At 51.1% G+C, this 16,878-nt stretch overlaps 1 protein-coding gene across 1 annotated transcript; it reads right to left on the minus strand.

Moving 5' to 3' along the window:
- Positions 1–9,549: 9,549 nt before the first annotated feature.
- Positions 9,550–15,288, minus strand: LOC100897484 (lysosomal acid phosphatase). Its single transcript, XM_003742027.2, has 9 exons — positions 15,216–15,288; positions 14,029–14,281; positions 13,379–13,493; positions 12,538–12,633; positions 10,909–11,142; positions 10,591–10,686; positions 10,189–10,485; positions 9,935–10,112; positions 9,550–9,812 (listed from the first exon to the last, which is right to left on the minus strand). Exons 2-9 carry the CDS (start codon positions 14,124–14,126, stop codon positions 9,688–9,690), a joined length of 1,239 nt encoding a protein of 412 aa, XP_003742075.1. The 5' UTR covers positions 14,127–14,281; positions 15,216–15,288; the 3' UTR covers positions 9,550–9,687.
- Between the last annotated feature and the right edge of the window lie 1,590 nt (positions 15,289–16,878).

Below are 16,878 nucleotides of genomic sequence, written 5' to 3' on the forward strand. Positions count from 1 at the left end.
GTTCTGCTAGACCTTCGAAAATAACCACGCGTTCAATGGCATGTGGTTCTTGCAGCGCCTGACCGCCAACACGATAGGGGCTCTCGGTCCCCTGGTACGCTATAACTCTCATATGCTTGATAGCGGCTCGACGCTCCGTTCCGCGGGAAAATGGGAAGCTTCGGCGCGCTCCCGCGGAGTGCCATTCCGACGTTCGCAGATACGGTGAGCAGAGGCTATAAGCAGACGGAGGACATTTGATTTCCTTGGAACGTTAATCTATCTTTGATGATCAATGATTTGAGTTAATTCGAGTCAATATTTGAGGAATCGTTCGAAGTCATGGCATGATTATCGGCTGGTGACGATTGAGCTCTCCAAACTCCTCGCTGCCGGTGCATCTCGGAGCAGTGTCAAAGACAAGAATCACCGTCAGAATCAACAACATCAGCGAGTCGGAAGCGAGATCGGGACTGACTACGATATCTACAGCGGTCTCCGAGAATTGTAGCAGGTCACGTATAAAAGAGCTCAGCTGTGATGCGCTCTAGCGATCTTCCCCCAGCATTATCGATCGATCGAGCATCTATCCAAAGCTTTGACTAACTATCACAAGCATACGCGCACAACCACACACCTGCTTAATCGACCGACATCATTGTCGAGGTGGTCAGTCAGCGAGCCCATCTCTAGTCAGAAGGCCAGTCGATCGGTAGAGAATCGCCAAGGCGCACCGTAGGCGAACCAGCTGTTTCAGTCGCCGCCTTTTGTTTGGCTAAATACTCGACTCGATGATACCCGATAGCGGCGTGATGGCATTACTGTGAAATGTGGTCACGATATGGCCACGCGTATATCGTGACCATTCTCTATGCCATGGTCGCCCTGGACCTCTCAGAGCCGCATCTGCCAAGCTGCACTGTAGGAAATTTGCAACTTCGCTCGTCGACAATCGAATACGATGAATCATCATCCTCTCATTAGGAATGATGAGCATTCGGTTGCTCTATCGCTGCCTATATCCGTGGTCGGTTTGCCACGATGTTGATTGCATGCAAAATTACGAAGAAATCCCACATTGAGAAGATAATGGGCCGGAGGAGAACCTTCTGCTTTACGGAGGAGAACCAGGGGAAATTCGAAGACGAGACAGGGAGTATTGCTTTTCAATCGATCGATCCCTGCTGGAGTACCCGTTTCACGGGCGAGTCGGAGCGCAATCTGCCGAGTAAAAGTTTGTTCAATCGCAGTTGAACATACACGGAGATTATTCTCGTTCTCACTCGCAGAGTGCACCTGCCGGTCACCTCTCACCAAGTCCTGATGGTCACTTGGACCAAGTGAACACATTGATCTATTGTAAATCACTATTGACCTGATTTTGATTTGTCTGAGCATGAACTAACATCTCGTGGTGTTTAGCTTTTGGCGTCCTGTGATTTGTCAAACTCGAGGGAGCACAAAGAGGATTTGGCAAATAGATTGTGATTCGGCTTTTTAGGATACTTTATTGCTGCCAGACAACTGAATGTGTGCAATGCTCAAGTCGGAGACGAAAATCCGGGGACTATTTATCGAGTGAACATGAGGATTCTCGGACGAAGGTTTCTCGCAGACACACAAACTATCCTCGCCGAAGGCGCAGGTGGTTCGGGGCAATTGCAGATGGACGCCATAAGGCAGAACGCAAACAGGCGGCGATATGGAATCGGTGAGCGACTCTATTTGATCAGGTTTAAGCCGCTCCGGGAGATGAAAAATTGCTGCAGACTGGGTGTCATAAATTAAAAGTATGGAGCTCCGGCATGAGATGCAACCTGTTCCTTTGAATTTCCGCGCGCCCACTCATCATCTCGCCTGCTTTATTTCCGTCTCGACGCGTCGGACTCGAGCGGTTCTCCCTCTTTTCCTCTTGCTTCTAATCTGGGATGGCGGTATCTCTCTGCTAACCCACGTCGTCTCGCTCAATGTCCCTCGTTGGGATCCTACCCCTGCCTTTGTTACCTCCGAGCGATGTTGTGGAATGAACCGAGAGGGGGACTGAATATCCATGGGGCTCGTCGATTTGAAAACCATTAATTTTGTTAGAAATCGAATTCAACATGTCAGCACTCCCGTTGTCTCTCCTTCATACGGGGGTCCTAGACTCGTCTGTCTATCTTTTTGCCCGTCAGCTTCCTCTCCTCGACCTGGGTGTTTGTGAGGAAGAGCTCTGGGAAGATATCGTTTTAAATGGAACCGGGTCAGGTGCATGGCGGGATGATTCACAATGCGGCCCGAAGAGATGCTACAGACGATTCCGAATCGACTTCTTTTCGACTGGGATCTACGCTGACGAATCGTCAATCAAGCATATCCGAGAGGAGATCGGCAAAATTTTCTTGCTCACGAGGTAGTCTGATTCGAGAATTAAGAGCGAAAGCGAACCCGGAGGTCTCAAGACTACTGAATCCAGAGTATGGAAAATGTCGAGCGGGACGGCTATCTGATTGGACTCCATCTGGTATCCATGGATGAAGTCCCCCGGCCCGGAACGATCACGGAACACGGAACAGTAACAAAGCTTTGTCGGGAATTATCATAGACGAATCAAATCAGTGGATTGAACACCCGAACCCACTGTTAGAGCACCTAATGACGTGGAAGACTCGCAAGCAGAGCACTTGTTCCGAATTCGAATTTTTGTTCTCGCTTCCATTACTGCCCGTTTAGCGGCATTCTCCTTATCCTCATCGTCGTCGTCGTCCACATGGAGCAGGATCGTTTTCTCGTCGTCTTGCATTGTCGTTCATCGCCGTTCCATCGTTCTCGAGTAATACTGTACATCGTCGAACACTCTCCACGGTCCAGCGCGTGGCGGAGCTGCTCGAGAAAAAAAAAACTACAAATTGAAGCGAGCGGCCTACCATCTGGCATCAAGTGCTTTCGACACTTTCCGAGGTGAACGCCGCTGCAGGTGCTTCATCGGGGTAGTCCGAGGAAGGAGCGGTCGGCAAGCGATTGAGCGACTCAGCGAGCGAATCGGAGGAGCGGAGAGGGTGTTGTAGAGAAACGCTAGATTAAAAAGGCATTTAAGTGTAATCGGCCTTAAACTCAGACCGGTAAGGGTTGATCTTTTCAGCAGATTCACTGAGTGAGTAGGGAGCACGGCTGCTTCTTGTGACGAGGCCTCGCCGCGATGAAGGTGTAGGCGCTCGCTCCTACGCGCCACTTGCTCGAGCTCGCCGGCGCGCGCGAGCGAGCGAGCGCGTCCTGGGGAAGCGGTGATGGTCGAGCGGAGGCCGCATTGTTGCGGTGAGTTCTTGTGTAAACTCGACGACAGTAACGAGTTGCCAGCTCCTGAACAAGACGAAATTTCGATAAGAAGTCCAAGGGTAAAACGAGGTGGTCGGGCTCGCGGGTGAACGATGGGAACCTTGGGGGATAAACTCGAGGGGGAACCGGATGAGGAGATACCGGAGGGGTTCAAGAAGAATTCAGCACACAAGTGGCTGTTCGACAATGTCGGATGATTGACGGCGTTCCCTCAGAGATTCGAAATCATCAGTCGAAGTGAGTGTGTGGACGCAGGTGATTCACCTGTCGAATCTTGTTTCGACAAGATCTCGATCGACAGCGCCGAGGTGTCAATGATGTCGTGTTGTTCGGTGTCATGGGAACTGTGTCTGATCTGACATCTCAATCGTGGAGTGCACTCGAGAGCGTTCACTGTCAAAGAGTTAATCAAGGGGGACCTCGGAGGTTCGGAAGGAAGCGGAGCTCTTGTCGTTTCCGTGAAGATCCGGCGCATCCCATCAGCAACGATCCCATGCTCGCGTTTCATGATCCCAATACTCGTGCTCACTATTTGGGAGGGAAGGCGGACGGAGTCCTTCCGATCATTCTCCTCAATGAATCATGAAGATGTTGGAATCAATCTTGGAGACGTCCGAATCTCTTCCGACCGGCATCAGGGGAACCGAGCTTCCGAACGAGAAGGATGGGCGAAGCGAATCTCGCCGCTTTTAATAGGGGATTGCCACGTTGGGTTGCGATCTCGAGCGTCGCGGTGGACGAAATACTCCGCGGACGCTCTGTCGCTAGCTTTGCTAGGAGACAGATTTAATGTGTTTTTTGATGAGGTTCGCCTTCGTTAATGCGATGAGCATAGAGCAACGACTCGGAGCTCTGTCGTTCCTTTATTTCATCAATCAAACTAACCAATAAAAAGTTCCCAATAAAGCCCCTGTCGGCTTCTTTCCGCCCGGTCTTAACTTTGAATGATATAAATAAAAACACAGAGTGCTGCCCGTTTGCTCGCACCCGCCCCTGGAGCGGCCTCCATTCAGGACGGCTCTCTCTCTCGGTCTCACTCGATCGGTCCGTCGGTTCTCCATCGGTGCCAGCTCCTGGTATTTGCCTTGTTTTCCTTGCTCGTAACCCCCGTTCGTCTTCCCCTCGGTGAGCCTCTCCTTCGAGTCCTCTGTTTGTCGGTTCGCTGCTTGTTCGCCCGGTTAGTGGTGGACACTGTCCCAGAGGACTAGATAAGACCGAGAGGAAAATCGAGGGAGAGCGGGAGCGAGAAAGGCATTCACATACGAGAGGCTGTTCATTTGATTTCAGACAACCGGTGGCTGCGTTCAAGGAGGACGAAGGGAGTTCAGTGGGCAGACTCGAGCTGGACAGTGATTCATTGCCGGCGACGAGGATGAGGAATGCAAAGTTTATGCTCTCTCCACGCATTCCCTCCAATCCTCGGACAGATAGAGAGAAACCACCGAGAAAGAGACCCGACCGTCTCAGATGCCCGGAGCTTCGATGGTGTTCATAAAAAAACAATAAGTCTCCGCATCCGATTCCCAAAGGACCGGAGACATCTTTGCGTTCGACTCATTCCGACTACTCTTGCGTGATGTCGCTCAAAGTGTCCACAGATGTGTACGTCAATTCACGTTTGAAACCCTGACTGTTCTTTCGTTTTGTTCCCTTCAGGATGGGAGACGCGCTCTAGTGGAGAGAAGTTACCGTTTTCGATGCTCCCGGAGAAGTTCTTCTCATTGGAAAGCCCCAGACGTCCAAGAGCGATGGCCAGGTGCTGCTCGGGATCTCCAAGGTCCGTGGGGAGCTCGGGGGGGGCTATCCTGCGTAAGGATCGATTGATTCCGGGCGAGCTCTCGTCGAGGGAGTTGATGTCAAGGGATCAGTCTCTGGTTTCACGATCGTGTTGAAGATCACACGATTCCGTTGTTCGTCGGGGAGTGTGTCGCGACGATTAATGGCTACGAACTCCGAAGTTTTCGCAAATGCGCGAAAGGACAGTATTCATTTAATATTGGGGAAGAGGAACGCGACTTTATTTGGCTGCTTTCCTGTCCCATCAGGTCTGAGCTGCGGCTCGAGGAACTACGGCGCAGCGGCTCCGAGTTTTGACGAGGACATCATGTGGCCGCACGCCTAACTCATAAATCGCGGTTCCCATGAGGGCATTCATCGCCTGACCGTTGCTTTGTATCGATGCTCGCAGCTTACTGAACACAGTTTACTATTTAGACTGGCTGACATTTTATGACGAAATGACTCATCTGGCGCGTTGGAACCTCGAGGGATTCGGTTGTCTTGCTCCAGTAGCTTGACGCGTGAGGAGTTTCCTAGTTAGTGAGATGACTTGTTGTCCGGAGAAGTCAAAAGCGCCGGTGACAATGAGGAATCTCAAGCCAGAGAAGTGTTGGCGGGTAGAAATAGGAGTCGGAATATGAAGAAATGGCGTCAAGGATGAGAGGATGACCGAGTGCGAGCGCCTGTCAGGGCAACTAGCTGTCAGCATCCCTTGCGAGTTCTGCTGCAGTCCGTCGATCTTGAAGTACATATATCGCGGGGATGTTGTAGAGGAATACCTAACAGCCCGGTTAGTCTCGTCGGAAGATTCGAATGGGAGGAGCAGGAGGAATTTGGCGTGTGGTTTCGGAATTGCCGCTAGGGGAGGGGATATCGTAAATTTTTTTCACTTGTCATCCCCGCGAAGAATTATTTTCGGTCCTCCAACGAAAGATCGCAAGGTGCAGAGTTTTTGAAATTGTTTATGACTTGTCCGCCCCCTAAGCAAAAAAACAACGACTACCAACCACTACGGCGCTCATCTTACGACGCCACAAACATGCGAGCAGTCGACGACGACAACCACCGAAGAATTGGAAGTATTTATAAGCACGAATAAAATTTTTCACGGCGGGCAATAGCGATGTTCCGCCTCTCGGTAGCAGGCAAAAACTAAAAGAGAAGAAATTAGACCGACGACGGAGCACAGCTAGGCTCATAAAATATTCTCAAGTTCGGCAGTAAACGTTCTAGGACCGGGGAGAAATAGGGAGAACTCGCGATAAGTCGCTTGCCGACATGCAGAAAACAAGGAATCCAGGGATTGTCACTCGAAATCTTCGGATCTCGATGATTGGAGCTCCGGGACCCAGATTCCGGTGTTTTCCACGAAAACAGCATTCGAGGTAGTTGCCTCGGAAATCCGGAATCCCGGGAGCTCCCTTAAGAGGCATCGACGTGATGTTTTCCCTTATGAATCTGCGGGAGAAATCCTCGCCAAGGTGGAGATCTATATGTAGTGCGTTATTGTTTCAAGGGTGGGCTCCCAAACATGGAGATGTTGTGTTGAAAGCATTTTGTAAGTCATTTGTCTCGGTCCGTCCGTCTGGGGTCTGCTCGTCCGCCTGCTTGTTGAAGGGGACCAAGCAGAGTCCATCCACGCCCTTTTCAATTATTGGCTTACTACATCCATCGTTGAACAACAGGTCGGTGTTTGGAGTTTGCTGTAATTTTTGCGAGAAGTTGCTGTGCGGCCAATCATCTTGGGGACCTCCAGCTGGTATCGAGAACTACGAGACCGTGACTCGGCTCGGAGCTCTGTATAACAATTCGACGATGCAGTCAAGTATGAATTTTGGACAAAACGGTGAGTTCGGCAATTTTCCTTCCCCTCATTTTTAGCCCGCTATGCCTCGAGAACTCGAGCGAGGATCCGACAGTTGGTGGTACATCTTTTTGTCATCACTTATCTGTCGCACTCAACCATCTTTATGCTCCGGCAACCCCGCGTCGGGGGCGATATCCGGTAATTTTCAAGGCAAACAGGGGAAAATTCAGGGCTCCCGAATCAATGACCCTTCCGAAGATGGAGAGATTTTCTTGGTGCCTGAATCTGGTCGGGATCGCTGCGGGGAAGTCATAGGAACATCACTCTAGGAGCTCGGGATAGGATGAAGATCGTGCCTTGAAATCTGAGTCGAGAAAGCAAGTAAACTCGAGTAATGAAAGCCGAGTTTCGGGCGCAGAACGGAGAAAGAGATATACTCATCGAAATGTTGGGAACAAAAGAGAGAAGTGGGCTCGGAACCGAACCCTCCACGATGCCGCCTGCAGTAGATATTCATCCCTACTGACTTTTTGAATAGCCGTCATATACAATCTCCTCGGAAAGCCTCCCTCGGGCTGTGGCTGACATCGACAGGAACAACGACGACAACAATTTACTGATTTTTAAATGGCTCCGTAATTCGATACTGGCTCAGGGAAATCTATTTCATAGAGTTGAGCTTTTTTTATTGTCCTCGGCGGGGCTCTAGGATGAAAGCGAGAGAGTGATCGGAGGAATGAGTTCTTGGCCTACGCTGGTCGGACCTGTTCTGAGCATAAATTCTCATCTCTCAGACGCCTCAGAGAGGATGCGAGGGCTCCTTCCGCGACCACGGTTCCCCCCTAAATCATAGAATAAATCGAAATCGGGGATGAGAGCGGAGCTGTAGATAATGTCTCACAACCATTGGCGCATTGAACGGCTTTCTCCGGCCTATAGATACTCACCAGTCGACATGATACACGGGAGGATTCTCCACTCAATCTCTGAGGAATCATTGTGGATGATCGAGTGGAGTCCTCACCGAGATCGTCACAGAGTAGTCAGGGATAGACCTCGACCGCCGTCTTGGAGATCTTCGGTCTCTGACTGAAGGAGAGATTTTCGAGCAGAGGAGATGCCAAACCGGCTCTCAGCGCTGTCTACTCCCCAATCGTAGCTCGAGATAGTGTTTTTTTATTTTGGCATTGCTTTCAAGGCATTCGTCACGGTATCAAGACCTTTTCTCTCGCTCGAAAATTCACTTCAGATTGACAAATGCAATGCCTCCGATGTCTGACCCCATGTTTGAAATCCTCTGGGGCGTGGTAAAAGAGTTCTTGGGCGAAGCCTTTCTTCTTGAGTGTCTCGTCTGACGCTCGACAGCCAGTCGGTATATTCGTCCGCCCGCCCGTTCACCCATCGACTGACATATGATGAGATCGCATTGAAATGTAGAAAACGAGCACTGAAGTTGACATCGAGAGCCTGTAACGCGATATCTCCGGCGGCGACCAGACACACCCTCCAAGGATTTGTTGCAGGTGGCAGTTGAACAGAGCTCAAAGAAACACGATACCTTTTGTCCACGATTCAACCCATTCAAATAGAATCCAAAGCAACTTCCTAGCTTCCGTCTGAGCCCACTCCTCAGAGTGGGTAGTCTCGATACTTCGTCAACCATTAGGCGGGCAGTGACGCGAGTTCGTGAACTTGCACGTCAAGGTTGCACTTGGATATGTATATACAAACAAATCGCTTTCATTCATCCATCCATCTGTATGCTGAATAATATAGATAAGCCAGCTATAACGTATGGTCTCCAGAGACCGGGAGGATAAAAAACTGCTCCATGGCTTCCTATTGCCCCCTCATCGATACCGAGGGACTCTCCGAGCTCGCTCCCAGTCATCGTCTCCGGTGCATCTCCTTCGTTCGTCCTCCTCTCCATGCCCATAAAAGTGACCCCGAAACTCTCATCAAAAAAGAAACAACATAGGTGAGCCATGATACTTTTCGTTTCGGCTCTGTCGGAGCAGAATCGAAGACAAGAAAGAATTCGGTGATGAGACAGGACTACAGTCACAAGCCCGGGACTACAGGCGGCACTTCACTCCACTTTCCACAGAATTGCCCCGCAAATGACCGGACAAATGTTCGCGGGGTTTGAGGCTATGGTGCCGCGGCCTAGAGGAGTGTTGGCCTTCATCTTGCCCATACTCTCGCTTTTTCCTCTCAATGACGTGACGCGGAAACAATCCGATGGAGCCGGGACGCGTTTGGGGCCGGAACGCGTCTAGTCTGGTGAGAATGGTTCAGCGAGGAGAAGATCGAATTCCTTTGGGAGCCGAATAGAGAACGGGAAGTAAGGGACTGGGGATACCGGTCACCCTCTACGAAAATGGTGGGTGCAGATCGCTTGTCGTGGAGTTGTTTTATTTGCCAATGGTCCGAACCCATTCTCGCAATGGCGGTCATCCCGGACACGACATTCAGATCGCTCTGATGCTATCAGGTAACAGCGAACAACATCGCCCCATTCCCAGCCATTCCCGAATCATTGACGGAGAACGACCGAGCTTCGCAGGGAGGAAACAGAAGAAATCTTCGGATCGAGATCTCATCATGAAGAAGTCTCTCGGGCCATGAAATCACATTTTCTGTTGGAATGAGCGGCCTGAGGATGGATGCAATGCGGGGAGCTTTATTTATCGCTTCCCGAATGTCGAATCTTCCTGAGGAGACTCGCGGGACGATCGATCAGCAACTTCAATAATTATTCCTGGAAACCCCATCCAATCAGGCTGTATGCATCGGACGAGTCGACTTCAGAACCGATCGTACAGCTTTATAGGCAATGCATCCTCTCCGCATTCGCTCCTCCAGTCCATCGGAATGAAGCGGGATACTTTCCGATTCCACTCATCCAAAGTGCAGCCATGAATTTTACACCCTGAGAAAATTGGAAAGTGGACTATTAGCGAGAACTGTGTCGGACATCTGTCTAGGAATCAGAAATCTGGGAAAAAAATGCATGTGAATTGGTGAAGGCAATGTGTGGGGTGATTGGATTACCTGGAACGTGAACGGGTTTCAGCTCGGCAGTCTCGGTGTCGTTCCGAAGGAGCATCTGCACCCGGAATTTTCCGGGAGAATCCTCGTAGAGCTCGGTGATCACGGTAGTCGACGATGGCACGGCCAACCCATTGAAAGAGTCAAACGCTGAAAGATATGCCGCCACCAGCACATCATGCTGTAAAGAGAAAATGTTTTTCGAGTTTTCCGAGAACTCGGGCTTTATATGTAGGTACTTTGCTTTCTCTACTCACCGAAGCGTACATGTAGAGTTTGTGTTTACGGGCATTGTTCACGACGTCATCGAAATGCAGGGAAATATCCTTGAGGAGAAGTCCGGCGCGGAACCTGATTCTTTCATCTGGTTCGTAGTTCAGGAGCGTCGTGTACTTGGCGCAAGCTTCCATTTCTTTCAGAGTTTCGGAATCCGCCCAATCGGGGATTTCTAAACCCAGGCTACTCTCGATGGTGAGGGTGTCGAGCAGATCGCGGACACTGACCCAGTCCTTCATTTTCTTGCCGGACTTTTCTTGTAGCTTAGACATCAGATCCTGGAACACCATGTGTCGCTTGTACAAGGAGCCGGCGCGGCGGCTCCGACATTCTATGGAACATCCACCAATATTTTCCCATCACGAATTCGATTTCGCTCGTACCTTGAATTCAGTCAGGACTCTCTTCCCTTCTCCTGTTGTCCGCAGTCTCTCGATGGCTTCATCGTCTTTTCTGCAGATCGAGTCTTCGTACAGCATCTGGAATGAAAGCGGAGGTTCGCAAGATCCAGGCACGGGGTCTAAGCTGCAGAGCTCGGGTCCCAAAACAGCTCGGCACATCATCTTCGAAATTCTTTTCAGAAGCGGGAGTTCGGTTGACTCCGTACAGGCGTTCCACATCATTCAGGAATGCGCTCCAGTCGTCGTTCCCGAAGCTCTTATTCAAGATCGATTTTTCAAGATGTAATTAAATTGACTCACGCCATCGATGTCCACAGGCATAGTCTGTACAGGAACCGGTTGCCATCTCAGACTGTTTTCGAAAGTCCTCTTTTCGTCCGGCTCGTAGAGAGCGGCCAGAGTTACTTCCATGGATTCCAGACAACGATCCCTTCCAGAACTTCTGGCTTTCACTTCATTGGTATCTGCGCTCAGAAAACCTTGGTACCGCCCGCGGAGCTGTTGTCCCAGCGCGTATTGGTCGCGTTTGCCGCGCTGAAAAGTTCTTCCTTGTGAGCTCGGACTACAATGGAACTCCGCTCATGAACGGATTATATTGTGAATGGCGCTCGGCGACTTCTATGAAGATCTGCGAGACAATCCGCAGAATATTTTCTTCGGTTCGATGCTCTGGAGTTTCTTTCCAGCGCCCGACTTCGCGCTTATAGACGCTGTGAGATCCGCTTGTTGCCGCGGAGATTTCTCAATAGCCCGCACCACATCGATCACGCTTAGTGAAAAAGCTCAGACAATGGCATATCGCCGTCGGCGAAAGTTGTCAACCCGAAAATTCAGAGGATTAGGAGACCGAAGCATCTTTGAATTCTCTCGGGCCCGCGACAGAGACCGCAGAATTCGCCTAAAAAGACAACGGCTCTTCGTCTTCCCGATGCGTAAACTGAGGAGTCACCATAATTAATTGGATGGATGCGGAGTGTCTCCCCGCTGCGTGTCAGTAGCTCGCAATGGCACGAATGGACGAGTTCGCCGGTTGTGGGTGGGGGGGTATCTGTCATCCGACTGTCGCTCGAGAAATGCAAGGCATAAATACAAACAAAAATCTCACGACGAATCTCCCGGGAGTTTGTTGACACGGCGTCGTGGTAGAGAAGAGTTTCTTTTTCCCTCACTGTGTCAACTTCAAAGTGAATGTAGCTTGTGTTGCGCTTTGCCCCCTCAATATCCAGCTGGATTTCTCTTGTCTCTCTGTCCCGCGCGGAGCGGAACGACTGTTTCCATATGTATCAACACTTTCACTCTTCAAACTCACGCTCGCCGCATGGATTCTCTGCGCTCGAGGAAGCTCCCCGATTTACCCGATGATCTCGAGGCAAACACAGAGCACGTCTTCGAGAAGGAGTGAGAGGCTGTTGTATCCAGCCGGCTTGTGCCTATTGACACACATTTGATACAAGGAAATCTCAACACACGGGGAATCATAGAGTTGCGAAGTGAAGCCTTATGAATGCCTCAATGGAGCACGTGGAATCGGAAATGGCTCGGTTTCACTTCAATTCTCATTCCCCGATCACAGGGGGGAGCACGAGACGAGCGAACTCAGAAAGATCGTGGAAAGTTGCGGCGGCCTCCCTGGGTAGGTGTCGAGTCGAACTGACACGACATCGTCGGAAAGGTATGTAGTCGGCAAGTCGGTAGGTGTACGAGTGATACCCACGAGTCAGAGATCGGCATTTTCTCAAGGAACGATCTTGACGAGCTCGACGCTCTGCGTTGCGAAAATCGGCACGCTCAACGAGTGCTCCTCAGGACTCTTTCTCCGTTCTGTTTTTCCAAAAAGCTGCCGAAAGAAGAGAGAGGTGGTGTGTCTACTCTTAGAGAATGACCGTTGCAATCTCTGTTACGAATGTCGCGGGGCGCGTCTGTACTCACTATAGATATCCTGCCGAGACCGTCTTTGAAGTCCGAAACTTGATTGGGGTCCGTTGGGTATAGCGACGTTGGCATCCGCTCCCCATGTCGGAAGAACTGAAATACGATAGGAGGACGCTGAATGTAAGCTGATTGTGTTCCGAGGATGTTAAATTATCACGGCCGAACATCTATGGAGTCGCTGTGTGCCGCGGAATGGAAACTCGAAGTTAGCGAAGAACCCCGGCGTTCCCCCGAAAGCCCGGAAAATCGCAGAATCCGCTCCGAATCCGCGGCGAGAATAGAACGAGTACGCTTCGCAAGTTGGACCCTCGAAGCGAGTCTCGATCCGGGCACAGCTCCGAGCTCGTGGCCAAGCTCAAGCCTTTGCCGGGTCTCACAAAGCCCTGTTGAGGTTCGGGACACCTTAGTTTCTCGGAGCCTAGTTCCAGTATCTGGGAGGAGATTCCGTTGAGGTTATTGGAGTAAGTTCGTCGCATCATCGACTGCAGGGAGGACTAATTTCACGGGAATCGGGGAGAAACTGCTGGGAATTGTAGTCGCCGCGAAAAATTCACATCACTGAGCATGACTCTCAGGAGGTGAGCGTAGCTCCTTCATCCGGCGCTGCGTTCAGCCGGACACTGGGTCACTGCCAGGCTCTTGGGCTCGCAGATCAGGTAACTGGGCCGTGGAGTCTGATCAATGACAACACTCACCGAGAGGACGGAATTGTAGACTGTATGCATCGAACGGACTCTCGGGCTCGAAAACTTCGTTCGAAGTAAGGGACTTTACTCGAAACGTATCGATAGCGATCATCCGTCTTATGAATATCGGAGTGAAGAATAGAGACGCTCACCACATGGACCTGCCTCAAGGTCTCGATTCTGTCAGCTAGGCCATCAGGTAGTTGTCGAAGTTGAGCGCCCGTGATCAGCAAGCTGAGCATGAGCGCGAATCCTATTGAAATTCTCCTAAAAAGATCGGAGGTCCTTCGTGATAGAGCTGATTGTGAGAGCATTCTGACTGTGCTACACAGCGGTGAGCCTGTTACTATTCTAGAGCCGCAGATGGTCTCCTCGTTTTCATACGCGCCGAGAGCATATACAAAGAGCGATCATTTCGAAATTATACTGATTCCGTGAGCCCGAGATTCACCCTCAGGGTGTGAGTGCTCTCCAAAATTGAGTCGCTCGCACACCCGTTTCCGGCATATGCTCCGGAATGTTAAGCGATCGACTCAACTTATTAGACGAGATCACTGAGCCCTAATTGCTTTATCTCTTGCCCGGGCATTCGGTAATTGTTGAATCACGGAGCTGAAGATCGGGGCAATACGAAGTCGAATCGCGAGTCATTCGATTCGGATTCTTCTGAGGTCCTCAATCAATCGCGGGCTGAATCTACGTGTCCCGGTGATTTCTGCATACAGGAGGCGATTCGGGAGTTGCCTGAGTTCGGAAGGAAGCTCCGGGGCCAGATCTCATCATGGAGACAAGACCGACTTACCTCATGGTTCTGCCAAGTTGATTGAGCGCTCTGCCGACGGCCGAACACAGAGTGATTTCCACTCGCCCGTTCTTCGAAGGACGATCCTCCTCTGCCATGATTTTCAGCACGCTTCCCCTCTCTCAGCTTCTGTGATTTCGCTGCGGTATCATTTCCGTGCGGAGACGTCCAACCGTAATCGTATATGAGTTGCAGCGGCCGCTCCCGATCCGAAAGCCCCGCTCGGCTCTAGGGGGGGGCTTCTGGCAATGATCTATAAGGAACAAATATACTTTTGTCCTCGATTGCTCCGACCGGCACCACGGAGAATTGGGTGACACTTTTTGCTCGACGACTGTCATCGAGGCGATTTTCTTCGTACGATGCCCCAGAAATCTTCCGAGAGGAACTGCCCGATGCAATTATCCTCATGCCGTGGGTCGAATTCCAGGGCTCCGTGATGGCTCGACCATGGAAACCCTTCGGAGCTAGTGCTCTCAGACTCCGCGGGGCACCCCGACAACTGAGCTCGTTGGCTAGAAACCTTGAGAATGAGACGGATTCTTCCTCCCAAGTCATCCCAGTATCCGCAAAATGAGGATGGCCTGCCGCACGCAACTGAATATCCGTTGAGGAAGGAGGAGCTGCCTCGACGGCGTCTATATCATCGTGAACGTCTCGTGTTGTCCGTCTCGAGCGGTCGGCCACGAAGATAAGAGAAGTCGAGCTAAGTAGCGCTCTCGTCAAGGCCTCGCACCCACGTGAGAGCGTCAGACTCGCAGTGTGGAGTAGCTCCCTGCTTCTATCATGTCATCAACGCCGAGCGGTCTTCGCGGCTCTCAAGAGTCGGAGGCACCTCTGGGGAGAGCTCATTATCTCACGTGTTTCGGAGAGGCCGAAAATCGTTTTTTTCCGATTTTCAATTTCCCGTGCAGCGTACAAGTGGAGTTGACGCTTCTGAGTACATGCATATGCTGAATCCGTGGCACCGGGAACGTTCGGAGAGCTCCGAGGGCGGAATCTGTCGGAGGCGATCGTCCGCAACATTCCCCGAAGGCCCAGGAGGTCCGATCACGCGGTGTGAGACGGAGTTCATGGTACATCTCAATGGACCCGTTTCTGAGCCCAGCTGAGCCGACGGCACGGCCGAATCCCGATGTTTCACTCATATCCACAGTTTACAAAGCAGCAAGCCGTGCTCGACTCACGATTTTTTATCCTGGAAAACTTCGTGAAGGGATGCAGTCTTCTTTCGATTCGAGCCGAGGAGCCCGCATCGGAACGCGATCCTCGCGGATATGTCCGTTGAGGCGAGCGCCGCGTGAGAGGAGGCTCTGTCAAGGTCACGCGTTCGCTCACCGCTATCGGCGACGGTAGGCAAGAAGACTCTTTTCACCGTGCTTATGTTTGTTTGTGTCCGACGCGAGGTCGGCACACATCACATGATCGAGGGTCAAGCGGCATTGCATAATATGATTCTCCCTGGCAGAGCCTCCCTCCGCCCAATAATCGGAGCTTCCTTAGAGCATCAGGCGCTATCCGGGGGAACTCTCTCTCGGGGGCGAAGGTATCACCCTCAGGCGATCGCTGGAGCGGCTCGGGAATGGAACGGGATCTCGAAGTGGAACGGAATGCTTCCGAAAAAAAGTTATTGATCCAGCCTCGTCCAGAATCAACCAGATTTCAGCAGCGGAAGGAGGACTCCGATACCAGGAAGCGGATTCGTACTTTTGCGATGCACCCTAGGAGTAATAGAAAGTACCCCACGTTCGGAAGCCCCCGAATCAGTGCTCCATGAGCTCAGCTCGTTTCACGGTTGGAGTTGACACCCCGTAAACGAATCGGGAGCGGGGCAGAAAATTGGGCGCATCTAGTCGGCTCTCCCCTCATCTCGTTCATCCTGCGCCTCTCGATCGTTTCCTCTGTGCGCTAGAGTGTTTTCTGCGCTCTTAGTGATGTTCCTAATAATCGCGGTCTCCGTATATTTTGGTATGTCTGAGTTTTCCGAGGATTTATCGTTCCTAATTTTCATACAATTAGTTGAGTTTCCTTTGACAGCAATCGGATTCATCGTGGCCAGTGAATCCACCGATTCCATCTCCAATATCACCTCGACTCATTCATCGAGCTCTACGAAAATTCCTCAGCTTCCTACAACTCCAAAATCCGCGGAATCTCAGACATTTGACTCATCGATTATTCCTTCAGTGCAATCCCATCACCTTAGATATGCTCCGCTCCATCCATTAACAGACGCCCAAAGATCCGTCACTCGTGAGTCGGGTACCCATCGCTCCGCTGCGGATGTTTCAACATCAACACGCAGTCCGTTTCGAAGCACTACTCACCATTGGCACCCTTTATCCACTGTGACCGCATCCTCTTCATCTAGTCGGCGCCGGCAAAGCATCACTCGTTCCGCTACGAGTCCAGTTTACAAAACTACCACACCAATGTTTTGAATCCACTCGCTCCACCATGGCGTATTATCATACTTCCAGTACGACCCCAATCACCACAGCCGCTTTCTCCACAGTCGGTTCATCGACGAGCTCCACGACTGATATCTCCGTTCTCACGACTGGAATTCCTCTCTCAATCGCTACGACTCTGAATCCGTTCGATTCAACCAATTCATCGAGTGAGAATGTTTCCGAATCCGGCTTTTCTCAAATTTCCACGAGAGCTACCATCTCTCCAACTCGCGATCCGTCAACGATCCCTCGACCTGACGTTTCGTCTAGCACGAAGGCTTCGAATTTCGTTGATCTCGATATCCGCCGATATCGCTGTCGCCGCTTCTCTCGATTTCGGGTTTGCATTTCAAGGCCAAACCAGCACTGTGTTTTCCTCGAAGTTCACGCTCGCGTT

The sequence above is a fragment of the Galendromus occidentalis genome, unplaced genomic scaffold (assembly GCF_000255335.2).
Source record: "Galendromus occidentalis unplaced genomic scaffold, Mocc_1.1 scf7180000077258, whole genome shotgun sequence".
Classification (NCBI taxonomy): domain Eukaryota; kingdom Metazoa; phylum Arthropoda; class Arachnida; order Mesostigmata; family Phytoseiidae; genus Galendromus; species Galendromus occidentalis.

Excerpts from the sequence above, each read along its gene's own strand:
- LOC100897484 (XM_003742027.2), bottom strand. The coding sequence starts at position 14,126 with ATGGCAGAGGAGGATCGTCCTTCGAAGAACGGGCGAGTGGAAATCACT. Across the intron at positions 12,634-13,378 it reads CCTTGAGGCAGGTCCATGTG|TTCTTCCGACATGGGGAGCG; the intron begins GTGAGCGTCTCT and ends ATCGTATTTCAG. Across the intron at positions 11,143-12,537 it reads GTCTCGGCAGGATATCTATA|CGCGGCAAACGCGACCAATA; the intron begins GTGAGTACAGAC and ends AGAACTTTTCAG.